Source organism: Cryptomeria japonica, chromosome 4, assembly GCF_030272615.1.
Source record: "Cryptomeria japonica chromosome 4, Sugi_1.0, whole genome shotgun sequence".
NCBI classification, from domain to species: Eukaryota; Viridiplantae; Streptophyta; class Pinopsida; order Cupressales; family Cupressaceae; genus Cryptomeria; species Cryptomeria japonica.
In genome coordinates this window covers 539042854-539057041 of record NC_081408.1, presented here as the reverse complement: position 1 = coordinate 539057041, position 14188 = coordinate 539042854, and the positions used below count along the sequence as shown (strand labels likewise).

The 14188-nt window shown below is 37.5% G+C and overlaps 1 protein-coding gene across 2 annotated transcripts in view; it reads left to right on the top strand.

The window, feature by feature from the left end:
- The first annotated feature begins 6549 nt into the window (after positions 1–6549).
- Positions 6550–14188, top strand: part of LOC131068017 (OVARIAN TUMOR DOMAIN-containing deubiquitinating enzyme 4) — a 46216-nt gene continuing 38577 nt past the window's right edge. Inside the window, exons 1-2 of one of the 2 annotated variants that reach the window (XM_058003218.2) lie at positions 6550–6743; positions 6856–7063. In XM_058003218.2, the coding sequence (XP_057859201.1) occupies positions 6925–7063 (139 nt within the window). In that variant the 5' untranslated portion in view covers positions 6550–6743; positions 6856–6924. The other variant, XM_058003219.2, reaches the window with a different exon arrangement.

Here is a 14188-nt window from a genome sequence, read left to right as displayed (position 1 = left end):
GAGACTAAGTGCAAAAATGACAAAGAAACGATTATATCTTGAGATAGAGATGCATGATGAAGTTGTGCACCTAGAATTAGCAGTAGAATGTTGAGACGAAGCTTCCCTGCAAATTTGAGAAAAATTTGCAAGGATCATGTGTACGTTATGCACGATCCTCTGAAAAATCTACGCGTCAAAAAGGGTTTTTCCATCTCTGAAAAATGAAGCCTAAACCTGCAATTACAGTCGTGCACCTACAACCTAAAAGAGAGGGAAATGTTGCTGGGATTGGGGGTTTTCCTTTAGGTCAAACCCCATTTTGGAATTAACCAAGTGGTTGTACAATGCTGCAAGTAAATGAAAGGAAATGTCCAAAGTAAAATCCACCCGAAGAAGGGGATGTAATTGAAATGTTGATATCTTTGTAGATGAATTTTCTTGAATGGGTGTGTGAAATAAGATGTCTTGAATGTTGATAGAAATATCCTCTTCAATGGTCAAATCCTTGTCTTGAATGCAACACCTAGCCTTGAAAGGAGACTCGAAATGCTCAATGCTTGAAGGAATGTTTGAATGCTTGATGCTTGATATAAAGTCACCTTGTAATTTTTCTTTATGATTATGATCGACTTATGCAAATAGGAGGGGAAGTGATCCTTATATACTTGCCAATTAGGGGTGTTTAGGTAATTTCTCGTCTTAGGCCGACATAGAGAAACTTGTCTCACTCAATCAATTGACAAGCTCAATGCAAGGGGAGATCAAAGGGGCCCCAAAAATAGGGTTAGGACAAGGGCGCCATGCCCCTGTCCTAGGGGGACAGGGACAGGGGTACCACACCCCTGTCTTTCCTTGATTTAGGACAGGCAACAACAAAAAGGGTAGTGCAAAATGATGAAAAATGCAAGTTATTGATGTCTTGAGCATGTTTCGGGTCTCCGATTAGGCTTAGCGATTCATCCGCTAATGCAAAGACCCAAATGCAGTCGAAAATTGCAAGGGCTGCAATTTTATGACGCTATAGTTGGATTAGTTAAGGTTTACAAATAGGATTCAAATTCGACATAATAATATGTGATGATTTTCAATAATAACCTAATGTTCATTAGAAAAATGAGAAAAAAACAAATATCGTACAATAAAATTTCATTCACTTGCTCCTATTAATGGGATTGATAGACTTAATTATGCTATAGTAATAAAAGAAGCTAATATAGATGGTTCAAATTAAATTTGATGGAACTTTGAAAGGTGACTTAAGAATATCAAGAGAGGGATCTATAATAAAAGATAAGCAAGTTAAATTAATAATGGCAACATTAAAGAAACTGAAAGAAGGAACCAATAACAAAGTAGAAATATTGACTTTGCAAAGCTTAAAATAATTCTACCATTTCTTTGTGATAGGTATTGAACTTTAAGAAATTCATCAAAGCAAGGCATATTCTATCTATATATCTATTTTGCTCTCTATCTGTCCCCTATCTCTATCTCCTTACATCTCCCTACATCTCTCTCTTCCCTCTCTATCTTTTCCACTATACCTATCTCTCTTCTCCCTTATACCTTACTTCTCCTCACATCCCTCTCTTTGCTCTCTATTATTCTTATTGGATTTGAGGAAAAATCAACTCTACATCACCTAAAGATCACTTGCATGCAAACCTGTCACAAAAAGAGAGAAGCAAAATAGCTATGGAGGCCAGAATTCAGAGATCCAGAAAAGAGGAGTCATATTGATTGTGCAACAAGAATGCAATTCAGTAATTATAGTTGTTATAAAAATACAAAGAGATAATCCTTATAAAAGGATACTTGAAACCCTAAAGGTGAAAACCCTAAGTAATTATAAGATTCCTAAGTTTAGCTTAAACATGGAGTATAATAGACTAATAATTATTAGCTAATAAAAGATAACTCCAACACCCCCCCTTAAGATGAACTTAGGGAGTAGCTAGAAAACAACTAAGGACTTAAAAAGCACGTAAAAAATGCAGGAAAGCAACAATGGGTCCCAACAACTAGGCCTAATGAGGTACCCAAGTACAATAAAATCTCTGTAAAGTGGAGAAAAAGGAGAAAACCCTGTGGGAACAAAATTCCTCTCCAAGAATAGATGAAAGCTCAAGTGAAGGACTAAGAAGCCTCCAAACAAGAGTGTTCCAGAAGATAGGAACAAAAAAAGAGCATGAACAACACCACTAAAGCATGAAATAGCTGCAAACACTATCGAAGAGTAACTGTTGATCTGAAGAACCTCCACTAAAATAGAACATGACCAAGTAGAGAAGATTGTAATCTGCATGAGTGCCCTCAAATGACACTACTCGAATAAGATGGAAAACAAAGGCAAACAACTGAACTCAAAGATACATATGGCATGAAACACCAAAGCCCGAAGAGATGATCAATCGAACCAAGGAAGCATTAGAACCAATAGGACAAACCTCCCCATAATGCCGAAAAGGGAGAGGGACAGGTACACTGAAAAGAATGACCAACAAGAACTACATGATGAAGAACCAGGAACATCAGAGGTGCAGAGAAAGTACATCATGTCGTGGAAGGAACACTCACTTGATACACAACATGAGGCTAATGTCATGGAAGGAACACTCACGTGACAAAGGTAGATGGCAAACAAAGGCAAACATCAATCGCCCCATGACACTTTATAAGTAGTGCATGTACAGTAAGGCACAAGATGTGCAAGATCCCAAGTATACAATGCAAAGTGATACTTTATCTCAATGCGTTTGCATAAAAAAAATTCTATAATGATCAGAAGAAATAGAAGACTGGAAATATAGAAAGAACAGTCAAAGACAAGACATCCCACTCAAAGAAAGAGATCTCAGGACCTGAAACATCCAAGATATTCACCGAAGTGTTGAAAAACAAAAAAATGAATAAAATATACCTAGAGCAGAATCTGGAAAGAACTCATATGAATGGAAATAACATAGAACAAGCTTTCCAACGATATAAAGTTTTCGAAAAATGGAGTTCGGATGCTCAAGTTATGTCTTCCGAAGTGCAAAAATGAACCTTTGGATTTGACAGCAAAAAAATCCATCAAAAAAGAAAAATCAAAAGTTCAAACCTCCATATATGGATAGATCTTGGAAAGAGCTTTTCGACGATATAAGGTTTGTCGAAAAATGCCTCTGTATGACCAAGTTACGGCCAAAAGAAAAAAACTTCTTTTAGGGCATAAAGAGGGTTATATATATATATATATATATTTTATTTTTTTGACGAAAAAATTTCTGACGCATTTGTAGGTACAATTGTAGGGTTTTTGTGCCTCATAAAGCATGCCATAAAAAACATGGCTTAGATGCCCTTGTCACTGAAATAGGTCTAATTATATATCAAAATTCATGGAATCGGCCTCCTGAATCCAACCGTGAGGTCCTTTTGGCACCAAAATGTACCACAAAATCAACTACCCCCAAAAATGAAAAAACAACAACTACACAAACCCCCAAATACACAGATATGAAGAACAAGGCCCAAATTTCTCATGAAGAGAACATGGGCATGCAGATCTAGAGCTCTGATACCATATTGGAGTTGAGGAAAAATCAGCTCTACAGGTCCCAAAGATCACCTGCATGGAAACTTGTCACAGAAAGAGAGAAGCAAAATAGCTATGGAGGCCAAAATTCAAAGATCCAGAAAAGAGGAGTCATATTGATTGTGCAACAAGAACGCAATTCAATAATTATAGTTGTTATAAAAATACAAAGAGAGAATCCTTATAAAAGGATACTCGAAACCCTAAAGGTGAAAACCCTAAAGAATTATAAGATTCATAAGTTTAGCTTAAACATGGAGTATAATAGACTAATAATTAAATAGATAATTATTAGCTAATAAAAGATAACTCCAACAATTCTTATGAAACGTATCTCTCCCTCTCTCCCTCTCTCCTTGTTGCTCCTTATTTCTATATATCTCTACTTTTCTATCTCCCCTCTATTTATCTCCCTCCCTCTCCCTCTCTCTATCTATTTATATATCTCTATCCTTCTCTAACTTTCACACACAAGTTCCTTGTTTCTCCCTCCCTATCTCTATCTCCATATCTTTCTCCCTTATGAATGCAAAAATTCCCTATTTCCCCCTCCCTCTCCCCCTCTATATCTCTCTTTCACCACTCTCTATTACTTTCCTCTATCATGTACTTCATCTCTAACTTGTTCCCCCTCTATCTTTATATTTCCATCTCTCCCTCTCACTCCTTGTCTATATATCTCATTATCTGCATTTCTCTCATCCACTCCATCTCTCCCTCTATCTTTCCTTCCCTTCCTCCCCCCCCTCTCTCTCTATATATCCCTCTCTACCTCTCTCTATATCACCTCATATATCTTTATCTTTATGTATCTCCCTCTCTACATGTTTATCTCTTTCACACCCTCTTTATCTTTCCCAAATTATATTGATCTCTCTATCTCTCCTTTCTATCCATATCTCTCCCTTTCTCTCCCTCTCTCCCTATCACTCCCTCTTTTTATATCTTGCTTTTCTCTCATCTCCCTATTTCTATCCCATCCTCTCTATCCCTCCCTCCATATTTCTCTCTCTCTCTCACTCACACACACACACACACACACACACACACACACACACACACACACACACATTTCTCCCTTCTCATCTCTATCTCTATCTATCTTTTCTCCTCTCTATCTCTTTATACCTTTCTCTATTACTCTTATTTCTCATTTTTTCCACCTTTATCTCTATCTCCCTATCTCGTTGTCTCCCTCTTTATCTATATCTTATCATCTCTACCTATCTCTCTTACTCTCTCCATCTCTTCTACTCTATATATTCTCTATATTTTTATCTCCCAAGTTCACTCATTCCTTTCTCTCTGTCTCTTCTATCTATATCTCTATACCTCTTATCTCCCTACCTCTATCTATCTATCTACATCACTCTCTCTCCCTCTCTATTTATTGAGTTATCTATCTCCCTCTCTCTCTTAATCACTCCATCTCTTATAATCTCTCTATCTCCCTCTCACTCCTCTCTCTATCTATTTCTACTCATGTGTATTTCTCTACCTCTATCTCCCTCCCCCCCGCCCCATCTCTCTCCTTATCTCTCTCCTCATCTCTCTCTCTCTCTCTCTCTCTCACACATCCATCTATCTTTTTCCATCTCTCCATCGCTCCCTCCCAATCCCACCTTCTCTATTTCTCTCTCTTCTTATATATCTCTATCTCTCTCCCTTTTTATCTCCCCTTGTTTCTCTCTCCGTCTCTGTCCCTCTCCATCTCTCTCTCTCTCTCTCTCTCTCTCTCTCTCTCTCTCTCTCTCTCTCTCTCTCTCTCTCTCTCTCTCTCTCTCTCTCTCTCTCTCTCTCTCTCTCTCCTTACCTCCTCTCTCAATCTTCCTCCTTATCTCCATCTCTGTCTTCCTCTCTAGATCTCCACACCTTACCTCTATCTCCTTACCTCCTCTCTTAATATTCCCCCTTTATATCTCTCCCTCTTTCTATCTCTAACTCCCCCTTTCTCTCTATCTCCCTATGATAAACATAACATGAGCCTGTTAGGAAGTTTCATTTCATTCATGTTTGGATCCTTGTAAGTGGATGCATAATTGACTTAAAGCTACCACTTCTCCATCGAGATATTTTTTGCACAAACATCCTTTGCTAAATGACCTATTAATTGACCTCATGCACTACATGAACATATGCAAAAAATGGACCAATTTTTTTCTAATTGACCTTCCACACCTCTTCGGCATACCCATTGCACACTAAGGTGTGATTGCTAGTTTAAAGCACTTTGTAATGGTGAAACTTGTATACCTATGCCATATCCCATCTAATTTTTGTTTATATTAAGAGAATGTATTAGTACCATTACACAAATAAATGCCACTATTTATAAAATGAGGCTCATTACCCTAACATTGACCTATCCATATCCACATACTTTCCTATACATTTATTCTCTCCATATAAACCACCTTAATTACTTCTATATGGATAAGATAATTGAGAATAATAGAAATAATATACCACCTACAAAAATGATTGAGAATAATTGAACACACCCATAAAATAATTGAACACAAAGTTGTATCCAACAAATGACCTTAGATGATGTAATACTTGAGTATGCATATAATGGTTGTCTAGTCAAGATGAGTAATGTAATCTATATAGAAAAATACACATAAATAAAAAAAATGTGAATAAATTTTAAAAAATATATACACATAAAAAATAATAAAAACCATAAAAATAGACTTAATTTCATACAAAATTATATTATTTTTGAATATGAAATGGTATTAAGATATTCTAAATAAAAAAAAAAGATATAACATCAAATTTCATGTTTATAAAAAGTACTTTGTGTTATTCACGTGGGTCGCCGGTCGGTAAAGCCAATTTAAAAAATATTTCCCTGCAGAAGATATAACATCAAATTTCATGTTTATAAAAAGTACTTTGTGTTATTCACGTGGGTCGCCGGTCGGTAAAGCCAATTTAAAAAATATTTCCGTGCAGAAATCATTCTCTCATTCCAAAGCTAGGAATTCCACATTGTACGGCCATGCTTATAAGCCTTGCAGTCAAAGTGTTTTCCTGTGCCAGTCAGTCAGCAGGAGGGGCCAAATACAAACAAAAACAAGCATGTAAAACAAAATGGCTGAAGCAACCAGGCAAACAGGTTAGGGAGGAAGATTGCAATTGAGATTCGGGGAATTGATATTCCTTTGGTAATAAGGTATTCGATTCTTTAAGCACTCGAGCCAATACTTTTTTTATTCGTAGAATTTGATGCTACTGGAACTCTGAAAAGCATATTTCGAAAGAAACTTTCTCTCTTCTGTCTACAGAGCACTAAGATAGATACATAGCCATCGTTGAAGGTGGTTACAATTCATTGTCGAAGGAATTAAAGGCGTATGTGTTTTTGGGTAGATTTGGTAGAAAAATATAAGACTTGTATTCCCGGTGCTCCATGTTTTAGGGTGGGCTGTAGAGAGCAGCTGCTGATGGCCAATGGGGCAATGGGTAAAGGCTTACTTCAATTCCGTACTATTCGTATGTCATTGCCGAACATTTCCCCTCCCAAAAATGTTTTGAATTGAAGGCAACTGGATTCTTTATAATGTTCTGATTAAATATTTATTGTATCTGTATTTGGTGAATATATGGTATGGCTAAATTTATTGATACCAAATTGTTTGAGGATGTTTAAATGAAGGTTGTTTTTAATGAGTCTGGAAACGATTGAATGTTTGATGGGGTATTAGCTGATTACTGTCTTGGTGGACTGAAATTCATTAGATATTTTAGTGCTGCTTTATTTTTATTTATTTTTGTTATGTTTGGGTTATTTATATCACATGAAATAAGCTGGGGCTTTCTACCTGTTTAAACGGTTCGGTTGACCAGAGAGCATTTTATTCATAAATTAGTCTGACCACCATATCTTTATGGTTGATAGAATTAGTATTCACGTGCATTAACATGTCAAGTTTAATTGGATAGGGCAAACCCATTTGCTGACGTACAGAGGAGAGATTACTGGGTTTTAAAGGCTGAGGCAATTCTTCCTGTGATTATGTGTAATCCCTGGGTCATCGGGATATCCTGGCCTCTGTTGACTGGTGCACTTTCCATGCAAGATAATTTCATTGTAGCTAAGCTTTGACATCAAGTGTCTTAATGGCTGCTGGTTAAAAATCAAGCCCTGAACCTCACCAGCTCAAAAATGAAAATATTCAGGAAACAATACTTAGTTCTCTGTTAACATTAGGAATTTTACAAATTTGAAAAATGGCTCTCGGATTGATTTGTTGTTTGGCAAATTTAAGTTTTTGAGCATTAAGGAAAAAAATAATAAAACAGTCTCAGTGAACAAGTAGCTCCTAACGTTATTTTTGTTGTTTAGAATTGCCTCCTTGCAAGGATACCTTTGGTATAGATACCACGACTGAGGTGTATTTGTATCATTAAATGAACCCACGACTTGCACCGGGTCTCATCCTTTGAGACATGCCACACTTAGAATTGGATGCAGTATAAACCCAATTGTTACACTTGAGCATTTCATTCAGAGATTTGAACTCAGAATGTGCCAGAAAGCTTCAATGATTTACCGCTGTTGCTCATATGAACGACTTCATCGAATGTTTATTTTATAATTTACTCACTTTGATAATTATTATTAATATTTGATATGAGTTAAAGATTGATAATTTGCCATTTGATCCAAATATGGGTATGACTTATTTGTGCATATCAGATTTTGTGAATGGATGGATTCTATTGTTTAACATATGCTTCTTGATAGAGGCATAGCAATGACATTGACTACTGTTTGTTAGGCAAATATAGAGTTCACGTGGCAATAACTAACAATGCTAGCTGGGTGAAGTAGTTGGACGTGGCTAAACTGGCTCCAAAAAGTTCCTGTTATTGACTTTTTCGAAAAATCAAAGCCGCAGCTTGTTCTGCTGATCACGATCAAGGATCTGCAATTTTTGACTAACATGAAGGTTATGCGGAAATTGTACTTTTTGGTGACCTTTTGGAGCCAGTTTAGCCGCAGCCAAAGTAGTTAGGTTGAGTTTAATTTTCCTCCAAGCTTACGTTCCAGTTCCTGGAACATGAATGTTAAATTGAAATCAGGAAACACCTATTTTTAGACAAATTTAATTGCCTCTTGTACATCGTGGGAATCCTTGCCCTCATGAGATTGTAGTTTCATGGCCTGCAAATCTAACGTGTTAATGCCACTGAAATTTGAAATTATGTTAAATTTACTAAGTTTTGTTCCTACTGGAAGAAATTTTGTACATCTTCATTCTTATCTGGGTTTTGAACTGGATCTTAGTTGTGTTAAGTCTTCCTTTTGCAACTGGTGCTGGGCATGGTAAACTCTGATTTGTAATCAACGCATTTGGGGATTTCTTTTTGATGAATTACGTGCTTCTTGTTCTTTTTGTATTATCTTCTGCTCAATCATTATTTTTGGAAGCTGAATGTTATGTGTTACTTTGTTGTCTTGAATTGCTGAGGTTGTTCATGGTTAATGATCAAACAAAGTAGTTCTCAATACATTTTTTTCAGGGATATAGTATATTGTTCTTGGGTTGTAATGGTTCAAATTTCAATAGCTTTGACTCTTATTCTCACTTATGGTTTACTCTGTGCATAGATGGGTACATATTATCATTTGCATTCCAATTATATCCCAAAGCCGTTTGCATCTATCTCTAAGCCCTAAGATTGATGCTGTACTTGCTTTGTGGATCAATTTATATGACAGCTTAGTTAAATACAGAATCCATTTTTGGACTGCAATATTTGAAATACGTTTGTTTTGTTCAATTTAATTGAAAGGTAGGAAAATGGTTCCAGATGCAGTGGGTCATTTAATAAATAATTAATGCAGGGTTCTAGCAGAAATATTTTAGATAAGGATCATTTTCCTCACCAAAGAAATTTCAAAATTCGTAGAAATTTCGAAACATCAGGTACCTGGCCAGAAATCCTGTACTTATGTTTCAGAGATGCAGAGTGGAATGACTGTTTAATCTCCATGTATTGAGTTAGCGGTCTGATCTTTACATAGTATAGAAGCTATAGGATGTGCTAGGTACTCCATGTTTGGGTTCTTCAGTAGATTTTGATAGATATCTCTCTAGTTTTCTAAAGCCTTTTAAGTTGTCGGTAGCTGCATATTGATTTAGTAGGGTGAGAATAGTTGGCAATCAATTGAGGTTTGATATGAAAAGTAACTTTTTGTTGTATGTTGGATGCTCAAAGAAACACACTATTGGGGGCTGCTTTCTATAGCACAAACATTCGTTGCATTATATTCAAGTTGAAGGGACATATTCTTCCAAATCACTCGGGACTAGCATCTTTTTTCATTCCTTTCTTTCACATGCCATCTCGATAGAGCAGACAGAAACTGGAAATGAGCCTTGGTGGATGGTAGGAAAGTTTTCGCAAACTCAACAGTGAACCAAAGTTTTGTTCACAGTAGACAAAAAGAAGCAGCTTTTGAAGGAAATATGAAAAACCTAAGCTATCAGTTTGGGTTCAGGTATGCCAATATGGCAAATTTATTTTTGGGATTTGGTTCTTCCATACAGAAAACATATAAAGATCATAAATTTATACATATTTACAGCTTAGAAACTGTAATTAAGTTAGAATACTGATAGCATCATATAATAAACAAAACCATCATAAATCATTGTTTCTTGGAGTTTTGGAACCAAAGCACCATGAACCCAAATTTGGTCACAAAACAATTTTCTTTGTTACTTTTTAAATTCAAAGCAGGTGCAAGGGTTTGGGGACAGAGTCCCTTCCGGAGGTCTGCAAACAAAGCCTCGAAAGGGCCAAACGAAGTCCTTTGAAAAATTGAAAAAATCCAATTTCAATGTCAATTTGTTAAATTTTAAATGTCATTGCTAAATGCACTCTTGGCGCTCTCATTCTTTAGCTTGATGACCAAGTAGAGGTAACCACTAACCATAGGCCATATATTTGTTCCTTCATTGCTTATTGTTTATGTATGTCATCTAGTCAACTGTCTGTGCTCATAATTACACTGTTGTAGTTCCTGTGCAACGGAAAGTGCGAAAGCAAGCTACACAGAGGGCTGGCCAACAAAGAGAAGGTCAGGATATCAGGGGTGGTATTCTGCTGCCCTCCCAAAGTTGTGGTCATTGGATCCACCAAGAGATGGTGAACTAGCAAAGTCCTCTACTGTTCCTTGCAAAGACCTTCCAGGAGCACATTGATTGTAAGATTTTCCAAAAGAACCAGGCCAATGATGAATAGAAAGGAAAAAAATAAAAAATAAAAAGAACCATCTTTTTAGACAGGTTTCCTATGTACTCTATCCAGGTCTTGCAAAATGGACCTAGATTAATGTTTGGGGCCTGGGCCCACCCTGCAGCAGAATTGGCAGAATCCAGGTCTGTTTGGCAGTGTCTTGGGTGGCCCTACAAGGGATCCAAACTAGGCCCCAAACAGGGTTCAAACCGGACCCGGATCCAGGGGTTTTCCTGTATGAACTGGTAGCAGAGTTAAAAAGACATGCTGGGATTTGCATGTTGTGGAATGCCTATCAATTCTTTTGCTTCTTAAATTTTTTGTAGAAAACCATCATACGTAGTGGTCCTGTTGTGACGTATTCACACATCGCCCCATTGCAAATGGGGACCCCTACTTTTTGCTTTCTGGGGTTTGTTTTTCTAGGTCTTTTAGGGTTTTGTCTATTAGCCTTTGCGTGCTGAGTGTTGCCAGAGGGATCACTAAGATAGCAGGCTCTGTTTTAGCTAAAGGTGAGTCAGTGGATGCTCCGGGTTAGGGTCATCTTTGAAAGTCTTCCTAGGACAAAGTTTTGCTCTTGTTGCTAATTGTGTCTTGTTTGAGTTTGAGGAGGTCAATGAAACTTGGTGAGTGAATATCCTCTTTGAAGGTCTGAGTTAGGTCAAATTGGTGAGTGATGAAGTCTGGAATGCCATCCTGATCTTCAAATGTCCTGAAATTTGGCTGTCTGGAATGTCATCCTGATCCTGAAATTTGACTAAGTCTAGAAAATTGAAGAATCCTCCAAAAAGTAGATTTTGCATTATAACTCCTGGAGGTCCGAAACCACTCTCAAACATCCTGACAGTATATATGGAATATAACTTAAAGTATAAGAAAGAAGAAAGATATATCGAATATAACATTTAAGTATAAGAAAGAAGAAAGATATAAGGAAATGTCACTTATACTTAAATGTTATATTCCATATATGAATCCTGACGGAGAGGCTAAAATGTCAAATTTCGCTCCTGACCCTTCCAAAGGGTCCAGAGCGAAATTTCACAAAGGACCTAAATTCTTCACCTAAATCATTTGAATGGTTGAGCAAATTTGCAGGGATATGGAAGGAAATGGATCTAGGATCAAGACTAAGACAAAGTCAAGTCAGTTTGAAGGTGAATTGAGCCTAGAATAGGAATTTCGCTCCTGACCCTTCCAAAGGGTCCAGAGCTGATTCCTCTACAAGACACTCTACATTGCCCAAAGCCATGAACTAGCTCATTCCTAGGCATTTGTGAAGGCAAAACACTTATTTGGAGTGAAGAAATGTGAAAATGAAGTTAGGATTTGAGCCCAAGGAGGAACTTCGCTCCTGACCCTTCCAAAGGGTCTAGAGCGAAATTCATATAAAACCCTATTTTTCACATAATCTTGAGATATGTGTCAACTTAAAGAGCAAATTTGCATGGTCATGATGGAAGGAAGCCTAACAAAGTGTGTCCAAGGCATGAAAAGGAGAAAGGAAGTAAGAAATTAGCTCAAAATGAGAATTTCGCTCCTAACCCTTCTAAAGGGTCCAGAGCGAAATCCTCAATTTGACCTTCCTTTTTGCCTTAAGCTCTAGGTTGACCTTGTCTTGAGCTAATTTGATAGTGGATTCACTTAAATATGGTGAAAGGAAGGTGAATTTGATCAAGTTTGAAGAAGGATTGGATGAAGTAAGTGTGAAACCAACCAAGAACATGGATTTCGCTCCTGACCCTTCCAAAGGGTCCAGAGCAAAAATCCTCATAGACCTCAATTTCTTCCTTGTTTAGACCAAGTTCTTACTTTCTAAGGCATGTTGGGAAGTGGATTGACATGTTTTTGCTTTAGGGAGTGACTAAAAGTGAAGGAGCGAAGGATTTTAGCCTGAAATAGAAATTTCGCTCCTGACCCTTCCAAAGGGTCCAAAGCAAAATTCTTGGAAACTCTTATTTTCTTCTTGGATGAGGTCAAGACATTGGTTCCTATGGCGTAGGTGCAAGTGGAGTGGTGTATTTTTGCCTTGCAAGGAAGATTAGAGTTGAAAAGATGAAGGGTCAAGCCTAGAATGTGGATTTCGCTCCTGACCCTTCCAAAGGGTCCAAAGCGAAATTCCCCAAAACCTCCCTTCTCTCTCAATTTTGTGCCAAGCCAAGTGTAGGTCAGGGTGAATTAGGATTGGAGATGTCCTTAAGCATTGCTTTGAGTTGCTAGTGACCACCAAATGTGAAGGATTTTGGCCTAGAAGGAGAATTTCGCTCCTAACCCTTCCAAAGGGTCCAGAGCGAAATTCTTAAGAACACCTATTTCCCCTTCAAAACAAGTCAAGTTCTTGGTTTTTATGGCCTAGGTAGGAATGGAGTAATATGTCCTTGCCCTTTTGAGGTGAATTAAATTGGAAAAATGAAGAAATGAGCTCAAGAACATGGATTTCGCTCCTGACCCTTCCAAAGGGTCCAGAGTGAAAATCCCAAAACATATTTTTTCTTCCAACTTTTGTGTCAAGACAAACCTTGATCAAGGTGAAATAAATTTGAAGATACCCCTAGGCATGCCCTTGAATGGATTATGGCCACCAAAAATGAAGATTTTGAGCTAGGACAAGAATTTCGCTCCTGACCCTTCGAAATCCTAAATAGGTCCTGTCCCTGGCCATGATTTTTAGCAAAATTCTCCTTTCTGGCCATTTTGAGGGTCAAGCAAGTGTTGCATGCATGGGAGAAGGATCCAAATAGAGAGTCAAGGTAGATCAAAGTGAGAAGAATGGAGCTAAGTAAGAGAAATCAACCTAAAAGGAGAATTTCGCTCCTGACCCTTCCAAAGGGTCCAGAGCGAAATTCTTCAAACCACCTATTTTCTCCTTGTGTGAAGTCAAAACATTGATTCCTATGGCATGGTTGAAGGTGGAGTGAGGTATTCTTGCCTTGTAAGGTGAATTGAAGTGAAGGAAGTAAAGAGATAAGTCTAAAACTTGAATTTCGCTCCTGACCCTTCCAAAGGGTCCAGAGCGAAATTCTCAATTTCACCTAATTTACTAATGATGAAGGTCAAGGTATGGATTCCTAAGCCTAGGTAGAAAGAAGACTAGTGTATGCTTGCCTTGGGAGGCAACTTGGAGTAAGGAAATGATAGAACTTAAGCCTAATCAGGAATTTCGCTCCTGACCCTTCCAAAGGGTCTAGAGCGAAATCCTTAAAACCTCTATTTTGCTCCCAATTTTGCATCAAACCTAGTGTTGATTGAGATTATAGGCATCCTTAGGCATGCATTTGAGAAAGTTGTGGTCACAAAATGAGAAGATTTTGTCCTAGTATGCAAATTTTGCTCCTGACCCTTCCAAAGGGTCCAGAGCGAAATTCTCTA